Here is a 14,199-nt window from a genome sequence, read left to right on the forward strand (position 1 = left end):
TGGAGTTATTCAAGAGTAAATAAGGTGATTAGTCACTTGTCCGTGATGTTAAAGAGGATCATGAATTAGATAAAGTTTGGAGCGATAGCTCCAGGTCCTTTCTCACAGGAATAATAATAATAGGCATCACTTATTAAATGCTCACTAAGTTGAGCTAAGCATTTTATAAGTCTTATCTGACTTAATTTTCGCAAAAACCCAATAGGTGTAGGAATGATTATATCCATTTTACAAATGGAGAAACTGAGTCTAAAATTTGGCAGAGGTTTAATTTGAACCCAAGTCAGAGTGACTCAAAGCCCATCTACAACCATTGTGTTATATTATAAATATGGTCAGGGAAAGATAAAGCCTTATTTTGTTTTGATTTGGTCCGAAAGCTTCTTTGCTCATTCAGCCAAACTGAAGCCAAGTTGTCCTCTTGAAATTTTGTCATAAACTCTAAGTACTGTGTGAAAAAAAAACTGAAAAGCCATGATCTCCCCTGGTTTCCTTCAAATTTCTGAGAAAGCCACCACATTTCCCAAGGACAACTTACGCTTTTAATTGTAATCTCTGTGTTTTGAGATTAGAGATAAGAACAGAAGAAAGTTAAATTTTCTAAGGAAAACTTATGCTTTTAATTTTGATCTCTTTGTGTTTTTAAGAATGAAGAACAGAACAGAAGAATCCAGAACCATGCTGTTTATTTCCCAAATGATGTTACAAAATCAGCAAAAGCTTTGGAATCCTTTTGAAAAAAAAAATACACACATTTATAAGTGTCTCTTCAAGGAATGGGAAGGGCAATTTTAGTTTTTAGGACCTCAGGGAACTCAAATAATCTCAAGGGGTATCAAGATGTTTTCCAAACACAAATAATTCAAAATCATTTAAAACCAAATATGTGCCTTAATCAGGTTTTAAGCAGAGTGAAACTTAGGAAATCAAACAGCCACAGCAGGTGGTCTAGAAAGTTTAGTGTAAAACTGGCTTAAAAAAGAAAAACAAAACAACAAAGGCCAAAGGGAGGGGAGGAGGAGAGAAAGAAAGGAAAGAAGGGAGAAAAGGAGAAAGAGAAGAAGGAAGGAAGGAAGGAAGGAACTTGGGACTAGAGTGCTCATTCATACTTGTGACACTACTTATCAGTGTGTTTTGCATTTATTTTTTTGGGGAAAATATACTAAGGAAAATGATTATCTCTACAGTATTGTCTTATAAACTCACACATTTAATCTCCGTATTGTAAAACATTCAAAATTAAAAACAATAGTTTTATTTCTTTGAACCTTGATATTAAGATCCCACAGTGGAGTTCATGTTTAATTTTTTTCCTTCCTGTCTTAATTTCTCTTTTTACTGACTTCTGAGAAATTTTTTCTTTTTTATCATTCATATAATAGTTGAACCTTACTAATATCATCAATGTAGGAACCAAACTGGGCATTCCTCCATCCTCACTAAATTTTTACATTGACATGCCATAAATAATTAACATTGTTCAATAGGCCAGAACTTTGAATTATCAACAGCTATATTTAATAAATATATACTGTCTTAGAAAACCTTGCTTTATTCTAATGCTTTATCTTCTCTGCCAATTCTATAGGGGAGAAATTACCATTATTTGCATAACCCTCAGCCAAATGCCTTCCTAGATATAAACTCATAAAAAATAGTTGTTGAATTAATGAATGACTATAGGCATGAATTAATGGAATTTCTTATTATATGGTAATAGAAGATTTATAAAATGCTAATGATTCATTGAAATGCAACAGAAAATAGCTCATATTTCAAATAATGGCCAAAAAACAGTTGCAAGTGAAATTCTGCATTTTTTATTTTAGATTTAGCATTTTTATTTCTTAATAACTAGTAGAAATGCTGGGAAATCGCTCTCTCACAGTTTAGAAAATGAAGAGAATTCTGTGGTTCTTTAACCAGTAATATATTGTCGGAGGGAAAAAGATGTTTAATATCTAAAGATTAACATATCGTGGTCTTTTGAGTCAAGAAATCTGGCATTTCTTCATCATTTTGAAATAAATACTGTGTACAATTCTGTCTACAGAAACATGACAAATACAGATCTTAAAAGTTTCACTAAATATTCCTCCTTAAGTTAAACCCAGACACACATTCATGTCTAGATGTATTTAATATTTATTTTTTATTCTTAAATTGATGCTATTTACATTTGACCTCAGAAGGCAGACTGTATCAATAGAACATCAGGGATTAAGCTTGGCTGTATTAAAGTTAGAACATTCACATGTTTGCAAATGTCTATGTCATTAAAGAGAAAAGTCACAGTGAAATAAATGCTTGTTCATTGTTTGTAAGTGATATGGGACAATCTGTACTTAGTTCTAAAGTTCAATCAAGAAGCCTTCCCAGGAGGTGTGTTATTACTACTGTACAAGTGTGGAGAGCAGAGATGGAGAATGCTTCTGGAAGTCGAGCAGTGACATTCCATGGGATATTCAGAAAAGTTAATAGTTCAGTTACTCCCAAGAAGCCTTCTTGCTGCAGACCCATAATTAATGGTCCCACTGCTCTTCTCTTTCATTTACGCCTTCTTCTTCTTCAGGGAATGCTGATTCATTCTGGCCTTTCAGATGCTTAACTCCTGAAATTATAAAAGTTAGGCTCAATTTGAGTGAAATTTATTTTTAGCAGATTCACTGCTTTCCTGCAAGAGATAAAGAAAATGAGTGTAAAGTTTTCACTGGCATATATGTATTTTCTCCAAGAATCTCAACAATCTAATCCTGTATAAACCTTTTCATTCACTGAGGAATAAAAACACACCCAGCCAAATTTCCATTAGAGATGGGCTATCTTTTATAATTTCATCTTCTCCATTAAGAATTGTATCACAGCCTGTTAAAAACCTGTTAACTGAAAATTAGCTCACAGGCTCTTATTGTAATTCTGATATATCATTTAGTTCAAATATTTTTTTTGGCATCCCTGAACTCTATTACAGTGAGAACCATTGAAACCCCTAGGAACAAAGGGGCTATGTTTGCCATTTCTGTAACTTGTTAACAACAAAAGAATCACAATATTGTTATTAGGAATAGGAACATACCCATTTGATTATGAAACTTCTGTATTCAAAATTCTTCAATTACTTCCCCCACCACCTACAGAGAGAAAAAACATGGGCACACCTTTGCCTGCTGTACGGGCTTAAATGATCTGGCCTCTCCCTCCCTATTGGCCTCGTTTCTCACCAGCCCTTTCTGCTTCCGCCTTTTACAGTAAATTACTCGTTAATAATACGACCTACTCTTCCACATTCCCTGATCACCCCAGGCTCCCTCAAGCCTCCATGCTTTTCTTGTTCTATTCTCACTGACAAATAGCTTCTTCCTATTCACCCACCTGATCGTCTCCCACTCATTCTCTGGTCTCAGCTTGGTTTCTTTGTAAAGGCTCCCTAATTCCCCAGTAGACTTACCTAGATGTTTCTCATATTTCCCCACTGCTCTTGAATCACTTTTTCTTGTATCAATTACCTTATAGAACTGCATTTGCTTACATATTTTTCTCATTAGAACAAACTTCTTGATGTCAGGATTATATAGTTTCACTTTGTGGTCCCTGGCGCAGTGCCTGGGGAACAGTAGGAGCTCATTAATATTTATTGCGCAAATGGTTGATGGAATTAATGGAGTAACAAACAATTTGGTATGTTTTGGCCATTCCATGATAATGTACATTTGGATTTTTTTTGAAAATTAAGTTTAGAGTATAAATCAGAAGGCAACTACCACAATCATATCACTTGGGTCTGTTCTGTTAAAACATTATACTAGCTGTCACTCCATGCATATAATGATGCTTAATATGGGAAACTTTATACATATTTTATAAAATTAGTTTATGAGATTTTTCGAAGTATTACTGAAAAACATACCAGTTAGAACTGAAAAACGAAAGCAAATCACTGCTCATGTTTGCTGTGAAACAAAGAAACTGAAAAAAAACCAAAACAAAACAAAACAAAAAAACAAGTGTGGATTTGCATGTACTGCAGTTAGCAAGCCTCAGAGTGCTGTTTGGCAAAGAATGACAACCTTGGGCTTGGTGGATTATCTTGCAAAAATATTTGATCAGTTGTAATAATATTTAAATACTTTAATTTGATCTGCAAACACACATCACTCACAATTCCTGTTGACCCAAAACTATAGAAAGACATTTGTTATTAACAAATGAAGCTTATTTCATATTATTACAAATTACATGGGGGAACAAAAGAGGTCTAAAAGCTAAGGAGAAGGGAAGGGGGTTCAAAGTGCATCCAATGAATCACTCTGGCTAGAGTCTTACATACCTGAGTTACTAACCTCAAACCTCAAAACAACTCCATGAGATAAATACCTGGATGGTAAAATTTAGACTCCAAGAAGATAAGTGAATTGTTCAAGGTTATAAGGATAATGTAGTTTTAAAAGAAGTTCTGACACATCCTAGTCCCTCAGTCTATACTGACTGAATGAATGAATGAATGAATGAATGAGTCAAAATTCCATTGTCAGGAGATTGCAACTTATTTTCACCTTTACCTTTTTGGATGCTTACCTAGACTTTCCTAACATTTTCTAGGATTTATCAGTTTACAGCACCTATTAACCTGGCTCGGATGATCTTGGGACTCCCTCTGAAATAGTAAAGCACTGTAACCATTTGGCTGTGTGCCACTGTTTCCTGAAATGGGAGTGTCCATACCTCCCTGGGTTTGCAAAGATTCTATTGCCTTCAGAGCTCATCCCTTTCATTCACAAGGTGACTATAGAGTAAGAAAGTTGTGTTCAAGACAATTTTCTTTACATTAGGGTTAATATCTTAATGCCAACATTGATGTGTGTATATAGGGGTTGGTTAAATGTTTTAAAAAATCAGTAACCAAAATGTCCAACTTATTAAACCATTAATCAACTTCCCATACTTGAGCATAGGTCTACTTGCTTATCCTGATCCACATTTGATTTATTTTATTAGAGTAATGGTCACAACATTATATGAGGAAAGACTTTTTTGAAGTAAAATCACTCACTTGGGCAAAACTTGAAAGCTGCCATTCTTCGCCTTATTTGACTGTGACTAAATATTTCCAGGTGAAAGGTTTTGATGAGGCAGGAGTTAGTGACATATCACAGAGCTGTTCTGCAGAACATCTCTACAGAACAACAAATTCTTTGGCTCCCAAAGCAGTTTACACTAATGTTACCTTTCCGTTGGATAATGGATGGTTGGTTAAATTGTGTTTTGATTTTTATCCCCTATCAGCAGTATTTACTTGGTTGTAGGTACAATAATGCTGAGATTTAAGTGTGAAGTCTGTGAGGACTGTCTAATAATCTCTTTCTCCCCACCCTGCTTCTAGCTCCAAACACACATATACACTTAGTATTTAAATTTTCTTTGAACCTTCCTTTGATGTTTGAGTAATCTGGAGGTAGAGGAAAATGACTTGGTCTGGGTGTGTTGATGAAATTCTCAGAGCTTTCTCTGCCAAGTGCTAATGAGCATGTGGGAGAACACCCACCTGCACAGGCACTGACTCTCCATACATTGCAGGAGACCACCTGGAGCCAGCACAGACTTGGCCAGCCCTCCACCCAGGGTAGAAGACAAAGGGCTCCCAGAAAACATAATGGAGGTTCTCTTCTCTGTAGCAAAATGAACACATAGAGAAGGAGATCATATATAAGACCAGGACATGCAGTACGAATATGTGAAGGAATGAAAAGAAAAATAGAGTTTGAGGCAAGAAAGTAGACTGAATAAAAGAAGTAAGGAAAGGGCAGCCTGTTGGCTCAGTTGATTAGAGTGCAGTGCTTATATCGCCATGGTCACAGGTTCGATTCCCACATGGGCCAGTGAGCTGTGCCCTCCACAACTAGATTGAAAACAATGACTTGATTTGGAACTGATGGGTCCTGGAAAAACACACTGTTCCCTAATAAAAATTAAAAAAAAAAAAAAGGGAAAAGAAATGTGTTGCCTCCAAACAGAACATAATATTCACCCGCTTCTCCAGTCTGTAGAACAGGAGGTTAAATGTGAGTTGGATGAAGTGGTAAAGTGACTGAGTCAAGAATTATGAATAATGAATCCATAGAGGGAGGCTTATATTTGGCAAACCACAGGTCAATTTGTTTTTCAATAAACATGGAGGAAAAAAGACAGATTTATTACATTTGTAGATGACACGAAACTTGGAAGAACAGATGACATAATGAATGACAATATTAGTATTTCAAAAGGTTTCCAAGAGCTGGAAAGATGGTCTAAGCAATTAAGGTAGAGATCAACAGCGAGTTTTGTTTTCAGAAAAATTATTTTGGTTCTAAGAAAAAGAGAATCAGGGCAACCTAGCTTGATTATAGTTAGAGGTTTCAGGCGACCACAATTTCAACATGACCCAGTAAAGTCACCTGTTTCTAGGAACCGAGCTCTTGGTAGTGTCAGTGACATTCTTAAGAGCAGAGTCAGCAGTTTAAGAGAGGGAACTACTCTCTAATCATGTGTTGGTCAGACCTTTCCTGCATCATGCTGCCTAATTTTGGGCTTTGTGTTTCAGGAGTTCCTTTGAAAAAGGTAATTGGGATTAAAAGTAATCTTACGAGGGTGGGGGTAAAGGGGAAGGTGAGGGGATTAGAAAACAATCAGTAACCACAAGATGGCCACGGGGTTTGAAAATTAATCTGGGGAACGTAATTTAGTGGTTACCAAAGGGTAAGGGGGTTGGGGGGTGGGAGATGAGGGTAAGGGGGATCAAATATATGGTGATGGAAGGAGAACTGACTCTGGATGGTGAACACATAATGTAATTTATAGATGATGTGATACAGAATTGCACACCTGAAATCTATGTAATTTTACTAACAATTGTCACCCCAATAAATTAAAAAAAAAAAAGTAATCTTACGAAATCACTTTTCTAGAAGAATTATATGTGAAACTGGAATGTTTAGCAGAGAGAAATTAAAGAGAGGAGAAAAGAGGCTGCCACTGAATTCCTAAGAGACTAGAAAAAGAAATAAAATTTACTTATGTAGCTCCTGAGAGCAGAAATAGGGTAAATAGCTGACATTTATGTGGTGAGGGCCAATCACAGCTCAATATAAAGAAAAAAATCCCTAAACTCTTTGTTTGCCCAGCAATGAACATGCAAATGAGCTCCCCAATCACTGGGTGTGTTCAAGTCGAAGCTAAATTTCAATCTCTGAGGTGAATTATAAAAGGAATCCTGCACTGAGTAGCAGGATAGACTAACAACCTCACTCACCCTAAAATGCTGTTAATCCACAAAGGAGATCTTTTTTTTTTCCTACTGAAAAATTTGCTCTGCTGTGAGTACTCTAAGTCACAAAAAGTAACTATAACTTCAAATGACGTAAGTGGCCCAAATCTACATTTTAAAACAAATTCACATTGGGAGTAGCAAATGTAAATGGATCATTTTTTTTTCAACCACATACTTTAGACCTTAGAAATCATTCTAAAGCCCTCTAAGGAATCTGTGGGTGGATTACAGAGAGCCTCTGACCACTTTTGGAATTCTATTTATAGTTGTATTTGTGCTTCTTCGGGGAAGAAGGTCCAAAGTTTTCAGCAGAATTTCAGAGGGGTCTCTGACCCACAAATAATTGTGAATATGAATCGTAGTCTAATCTCTTGAGTTTAAAGATAAAGGAACAATTTCAGATAGCAAAGTGACTTGCTTAAATTCACACAGCAATCATTGGCTGAACTGGGACACAAACCAGTGCCTCTAATTCCTATTGAGGGCTGTTCATCTGAGCCACCAGCACTCAATCTTCCACTGTCATTGATCTTTTTTAAAGTTAAAACCTGAAGGAAAAAAAAAATTAATTAAAGTTTACTGGGGTGACAATTGTTAGTAAAGTTACATAGGCCTGAAGGAAAATTTGATGACTCAAGATCATGAGGCCCTATTCGTTATCAAATTCTTTCAAAGGACATTACATAACCAGTAGATTAGATGTAACTTTTCAGTTTTTGGTGGTTTTTTGGTTGTTGTTGCTGTTGTTGTTGTTGTTTTAAAATAGAATTTAGAATCAAGGAGATGTAGAATTGAACCTTGCCCAGGAATGTTCCCAGAATAGAACCAAGTTACAAATAATGTTCAGGTTATTAGAAAAGAAGCAGTCTTTCTCTCTGCTGGGCTCAGACCTGGGCCTGGACTCAGGAAGATACAGAAATTATATCATGATCTAGTCTGGGAGATGAGACATAGTAGCCATCAAGCAATATGAATTAAACATAATAAAGCACCCCCCACACTATGTGTTCAGTATGAGAGAGAGACAACTACAAATCAGATGAGGATGTAGGTTAAAGGGTGATGGTGTGCACAAAACGAAGTTCATTCAGGGAAGACGTGTTATGAACCAGTAGAACAAATAATGCATTCGGAGAGTTCTGATATGGGAAAGAAGAGCTCCAACTCAGGAGACAGTAATTTGGGCAGCCATTTATTGAGCAATACACTGGTCAGATTAAGGGAATGAGCAAATCTGATTTCTATATGAGAAAACTATTTGCAAAACACATTAAATTTCTGACAGCCTACTATATACAAAAGAGTGATTTCAGTGACCCAAGAAAGACGGTTTTCTAATGGTTCCTTGTGTATGGACTCTTCAAATTTTATCAAAATAATCATGCTACATATACTTGAGAAATATAATTCAACCTATGAAATGGTACAGCAAAACTCCTCAATGAAGGCCCATCATCTCTCAGATTAAAAATGAGTTTTACATTTCCCAAAATGCGTTCACATATATGTGGTTTAATCTTCTTGTCATTCATTTGTAATGAATAGCTATACATTAATACACTGAGGGTCACAGGGATCAAACGACATTGATTTCATTCCAAAGCTAAACACATATCATGTCCTGAACTCACTTTAAATCGATCCCTTTCTACTTTATTTGAAGTAAACGATATATACACAGCACAGTTAATCTCTGTTCTAATATGGTGACTGGTCAGTTAAGATAAACTACAAGTAAATACACAATCATTTCACTTAAGTCCCTATGAGTTAGGGAAGCATTTCTCTGCAGGAGAATCAATGTGTCATATGCTTCGCTCTTCATAATACATGGGAATAAGGGCAGCATGTTTATTTGATATTCATAAGTATTATATATTTTGTCTATATTTTTATGTACCATATATTTTACCAAAGCTGGTGCCCAAGAGTAAGGACTTGGTGAAAGATTTAGCAGTAAATCCTGAGAAGGTAGGGGAGGAGACATTACATACTATTGTTAGAAGTGTGAATTCAAATAAAATCTTTGGAGAGTAATCTAGTCTCACTTACCAAATGTAAAGTCCCCACATCTTCATCAGTCAGTCTGAGGGATATGTATAAGCTTTGCGAGGATCCTGTTACTTGAATTAGGATGAGACTCGCTTTGATAGGCTGACTGCCTCTTTTGCCCTCTACAGTCAAGTACCTTTCTAATATCCTCTTTTTCTTCTAAGCTAATGTGTTCCCCATGAACTCTGAAGTAAAGTTAAATTTTTAAGCCGACACATAGTGGAACTAAATGATGTTGGGCAATTTCACGTTAGAAAAAGACAGAATGGCTCCCTAACCCGCAGGAGTTGACTGCCATTGATTGAATACAATAGCATATCTAAAATACAGACTGCATCCGTCAGCAAAAGTCAGTGGTTAGCCTTGAAAGCACTAAGAATAAAATAATGAGAGTTGCATTTACAGGCACTAAAGCAAATGTTATCTGTGTTGTTTTAAGCATGTCCACAGGAGGATGTCCTGTGCTGGCATTTTGGAAGGCTCTGTCTTCCAGGCAGGGTACTTACCTAGTGAAGCAATGGTAACTACAGGCTACCTTAGCCTGACGCCAGTGTATGCCCAACCACATAACCAAACCACCCAGCTCTGATTCTAAGCTCACCAAGAAACCTTACACTAACAACAGAGCTTGCTAGCAAGAAGAAAAGACTCTGACTAGACTTCAGGATAGCTCATGGAACTATCTGGGAGACTTATCCCAGGCAAATGGAACAAGAATTGCAAAGGCTTTAAGTATGGAGCATACCTGCCATGGTCAAAGAAGAGCAATGAGCCTGGAGTATAAGGAATGAGGTGAATGATCGGAGTAGTAAAAGATAAACTCAGAGAGATAAATGCAGGCAGGGTGGTGGAGGAGTCTGACCATGTATGACCTTATAGGACATTATAAGAGTTTGGGCTATTATTCTGGGGAGCCACCAGCAGATTTATTTTATTTATTTTTTTTAAAGTGAGGAGCAACATGATCTTATCTACATTTTGAAAGAATTGCTCTAGGGTCTGGGATTTAAAGAGCTCTTAGAAGTTACCTAAGAGCTTTGTTCTAACACCAAGTAAAAAGCTGAGCAAGATGAAAAAAGTAACAATTCTTTTGAGACCCATTAGAGAAGTAAGGTCACAGAGCAAACCACTGTCAAAATATAGAGAGACAGAAAAGTGAATACAAAGAAACACATACCAAATTATCCATTTCTGGAGCAGAAACCTAGCAGGAACCAGTGCCAGGGTAGAAAAACTTAACTGTAATTGATGAATGGATGGAGGCTTAGTGTGGACAAGACTGAGAGACTAAAAACTCTGGGATAGAGGAAGAAGCCATATAAGGCCCTCACACTTTTGTGAATTTTACTTCCTGGAGCTCTATTAGTTTCTCACAATGAAAATCAGAAAAATCTCCTCAGCTTCTGACAAGAGGAACAGTGGCCATTTTCAAAAACAGAATTCTGTTCTTCTTAAAAAGGTTGTTTCTCAGGAGAAACTATTTTAGCACAGCCTAAACTTCTGAGGTGTTATCAGACACTAACATGCCTGGAGGAGAGAAATATCCAATTCAACCCCACCTCAAATCATTCTGTCCCACCTAAAGGAGGGAGAGTATACTGAGATGTACTGGTGACGTTCATAGTTCAGAGGCACAGGCTCCCTAAAAGACCGACATTTAACCATTGACTAAAGAACATTTCTTCCCTACACTTTACCACCACATTACTAAAGATCTATTTACTACATTTGCTTTTACAGTACATCATGTTCATCTTTCCACAAAAAATTACAAGGCATACTATAGGCAAAATACACAGTTTGATGAGATTGAACAAGCATCAGAATCAGAGTCAGGAATGTTGGAATTATCAGACCAGGATTTGTGTAAAACTATGATTAATATGCTAAAGACTTTAAAGGAAATAGTAGACAATATGCAAGAACAGACAGATAATGTAAGCAGAGAAATGGAAATTCTAAGGAAAAATAAAAAATAAACACTGGAGATCAAAAACACTGATGAATAAAGAATGTCTTTGATAGGCTATTTAGTAGACTGCATATGGCTCAAGAAGAATATCTGAGTTTGAAGATATGACAATTGAAACTTCCAAAACTGAAGAACAAAGAGTAAAAAGACAAAAATAAAAACAGTATATGCAAGAATTGTGGGACAAGTACAAGAGATGTAACATAAATGTAGTGAGAATACCAAAAGACAAAGCAAGAAAGGAAGTAATACTTGAAGCTATAATGACTTAGAATGTCTCTCTAATCAATGTCAGACACCAAACCACAGATATAGGAAGCTCAGATAACACCAAGCAGGGTAAATGCCAAAAGAACTATAGCTAGGCATATCATGTTCAAACTGCAGAAAATCAAAGATGAAGATTGAAAAAAACAAACAAACAAACAAACAAAACCCTGAAAGAAGCCAGAGAAAAAATCTTCTTACCTACAGAGGAACAAAAGAATTACATCCAACTTCTCCTCAGAAAGAAGAGAGTAGAGCCCGCTGTGGCGGCGGCAATATGGCCATGTGCTCAGTGTCGGAGTAAACCTGGAGGCCTTTGCCCAGGCACTGTACTCCAGCTTGAGCAGTGAGTTTACCTGAAGGATGGCATGCAGAACAAGGAGGGCCGGGAGAAGGCCTTCAGTGCACACTCCCAGGACAACTTGCATTCGGTCAGCCAGGACCTATACTATTTTAGATTACCAATCTAGACTCACTTTGCAATTCTGATTCTTAAATTTCACCTAGTTGAAGAAAACGTGCAGTAAAGATGGTCCATAAACTTAGCATATCTAAAACCTTATCTTGATTCTGCCCCTGGTTTTCAAACAAACAAACACAAACAAGAATTTGCCCCCACCAACCTACTCTTTTCCAAATCTTTTCCATTTTAGTTAATAGAACATTCTCAGGCCCAGTATATTCTTTGCCTCCTCTTGTTCCTTTCATGCTCTTCTTCTAAGGCACGGCCAAATTTACACTCAAAATTATATCCCGAATCTCATCAATTCCAGCACTATCATCTCAGTCCAGTCCATCACTAATCTCTACCTAGGGGTCCTCAATAACCTTCTAACTGGTCTCTCCACTTTTTTCCCTTTCACTCCACAGTTAATTGTCCAAGCAATTTACAGAATAATCTTTTTAAAAACAAATCAAATTATGTCACTCTGATGAAAACCTTTGGTTACTTCTCATTATCGTAACAATGAAATTCCAGCACCTCATCATAGACTCATAATCATTAAGATCCTTCATGATAAAGTTCTGTCTATTTTATGACCTTACCTCCTTCAACCCTCTCCTCACTTTCTTAGCTACGTTGGTCTTTTACATACAGGCCTTATGCAGCCTTATACACACAGGGCCTTGTCCTCCTCCATTCCCTCCACTGGACTCCTCTTCCTCTGAGGGACCCACATGCCTTTTTCCATCATCTCCTTTGGCCCATCAGATCTCTGCTCAGATGTTATCATTTCAGAGAAGTCTTCACTGATCATCCTATCTTATACCGCATGTTTCTTTTCTTTATATCAACTTACCATGATTTATCTTATTCTTTCCTTCTTGTAGAGCACTTATCACTCCGTGGTGTTATATTTATAGACCTGTGGTATGTCCTTCTCACCAGAATGCTGGTACCATGAAATCGGAGCCAATATATTATTTTATTCACTGACTGATCAGCAAAGCCTAGAACAATGCCTGAACATCATAGAAGCTCAGTGTATTTTAAGTGAAAAAATGACTGACTTCAATCTCACTTTCGTTAAAAATATTTCCTATTCAAAGTACAAAAAATTTTCAACCTCATCAATTTTTTTCAGATGAAGGACCTTCTGCCCAATCAATTTAAGTCACATCTTCTATGATAAATAGAATAGGGTACGGTGTTTTTGGTTTGGAGTTAGTTTTTTCTTCTCAGTCTCCTATATTATTTTAGATTTCCAATCTAGACTCACTTTGCAATTATGATTCTGAAATTTCACCTAGTTGAAGAAAACGTGCAGTAAAGATGGAAACAAGAAATAGTACTTTCCCGAGTACATAATGTTGCTCTGATCACCAAACAATTAATTAATTTGGGCATATGGCTTTCACAGTATAAGTTATGTAAATGAATTTGATTGAGTATTTTGGTCCCTTCAGTGATTCTCTTGTTATTTAATTTTTTTTTTTTAATTGGAAAGTGCTAATCCTGATGCGTTGGTAGTTATTTAGTCTGAAAATCTGCTCAGCTCTCTCCATATCCTAAGGCTGTTTTCCTCTACTTTCTCAGAGGAGGGCATCAGCTTGGTTGGCTTCTCATTACCAGCTTTCTGGCTGCCAGGAAGCTTCTGAATGACAATATTGTGCTGCTGCTGTGCATCCTCTGCCTGACCCAAGGACATGGAGTTCACTCTCTGAGCCTTGCAACTATTGTGCTTTGACCCTGCTTTTCTGTTCAATTTACCATTGTTCTCTCAGGCATTTTTGTTCACAGACAGTTTTACTTTCTGACCACCCCTTTAAATAGTAGTAATTTGTTGCATTGCCACGGGGCTCGCTGACCTACTTTCTTTGATTTGCTGCCCAACAGTTTGTCTGTTTTACTTGTCGCCCACATGTAAAAGCACAATCTCTCTTCTTTTTACATAGATCTTTAACAAACTCCCCTTGGCTGAACTGATACCATTTCTTTTATTTCTTGTTATTTCTTTTAAAATGTTGATTTTATTAAGAATATTTGATGCAAAGGAGCAATTACATACTCAAATTCGACAAGAAGTAGCATTTTTATATAGTTTACATGAAGAGGGAAATATACTAACATGAATTTTTGCTTAAAATAATAATTTTCTGT

At 36.7% G+C, this 14,199-nt stretch overlaps 1 protein-coding gene across 1 annotated transcript in view; it reads right to left on the bottom strand.

Moving 5' to 3' along the window:
- Window positions 1-2,285: 2,285 nt before the first annotated feature.
- Window positions 2,286-14,199, bottom strand: part of PPP1R1C (protein phosphatase 1 regulatory inhibitor subunit 1C) — a 99,948-nt gene continuing 88,034 nt past the window's right edge. Inside the window, exon 5 of the mRNA XM_033112271.1 lies at window positions 2,286-2,611. Within this exon, the coding sequence (XP_032968162.1) occupies window positions 2,523-2,611 (89 nt within the window). The 3' untranslated portion in view covers window positions 2,286-2,522. The remainder of the gene's footprint in view (window positions 2,612-14,199) is intronic.

Source organism: Rhinolophus ferrumequinum, chromosome 8 (assembly GCF_004115265.2).
Source record: "Rhinolophus ferrumequinum isolate MPI-CBG mRhiFer1 chromosome 8, mRhiFer1_v1.p, whole genome shotgun sequence".
Taxonomy (NCBI): Eukaryota; Metazoa; Chordata; class Mammalia; order Chiroptera; family Rhinolophidae; genus Rhinolophus; species Rhinolophus ferrumequinum.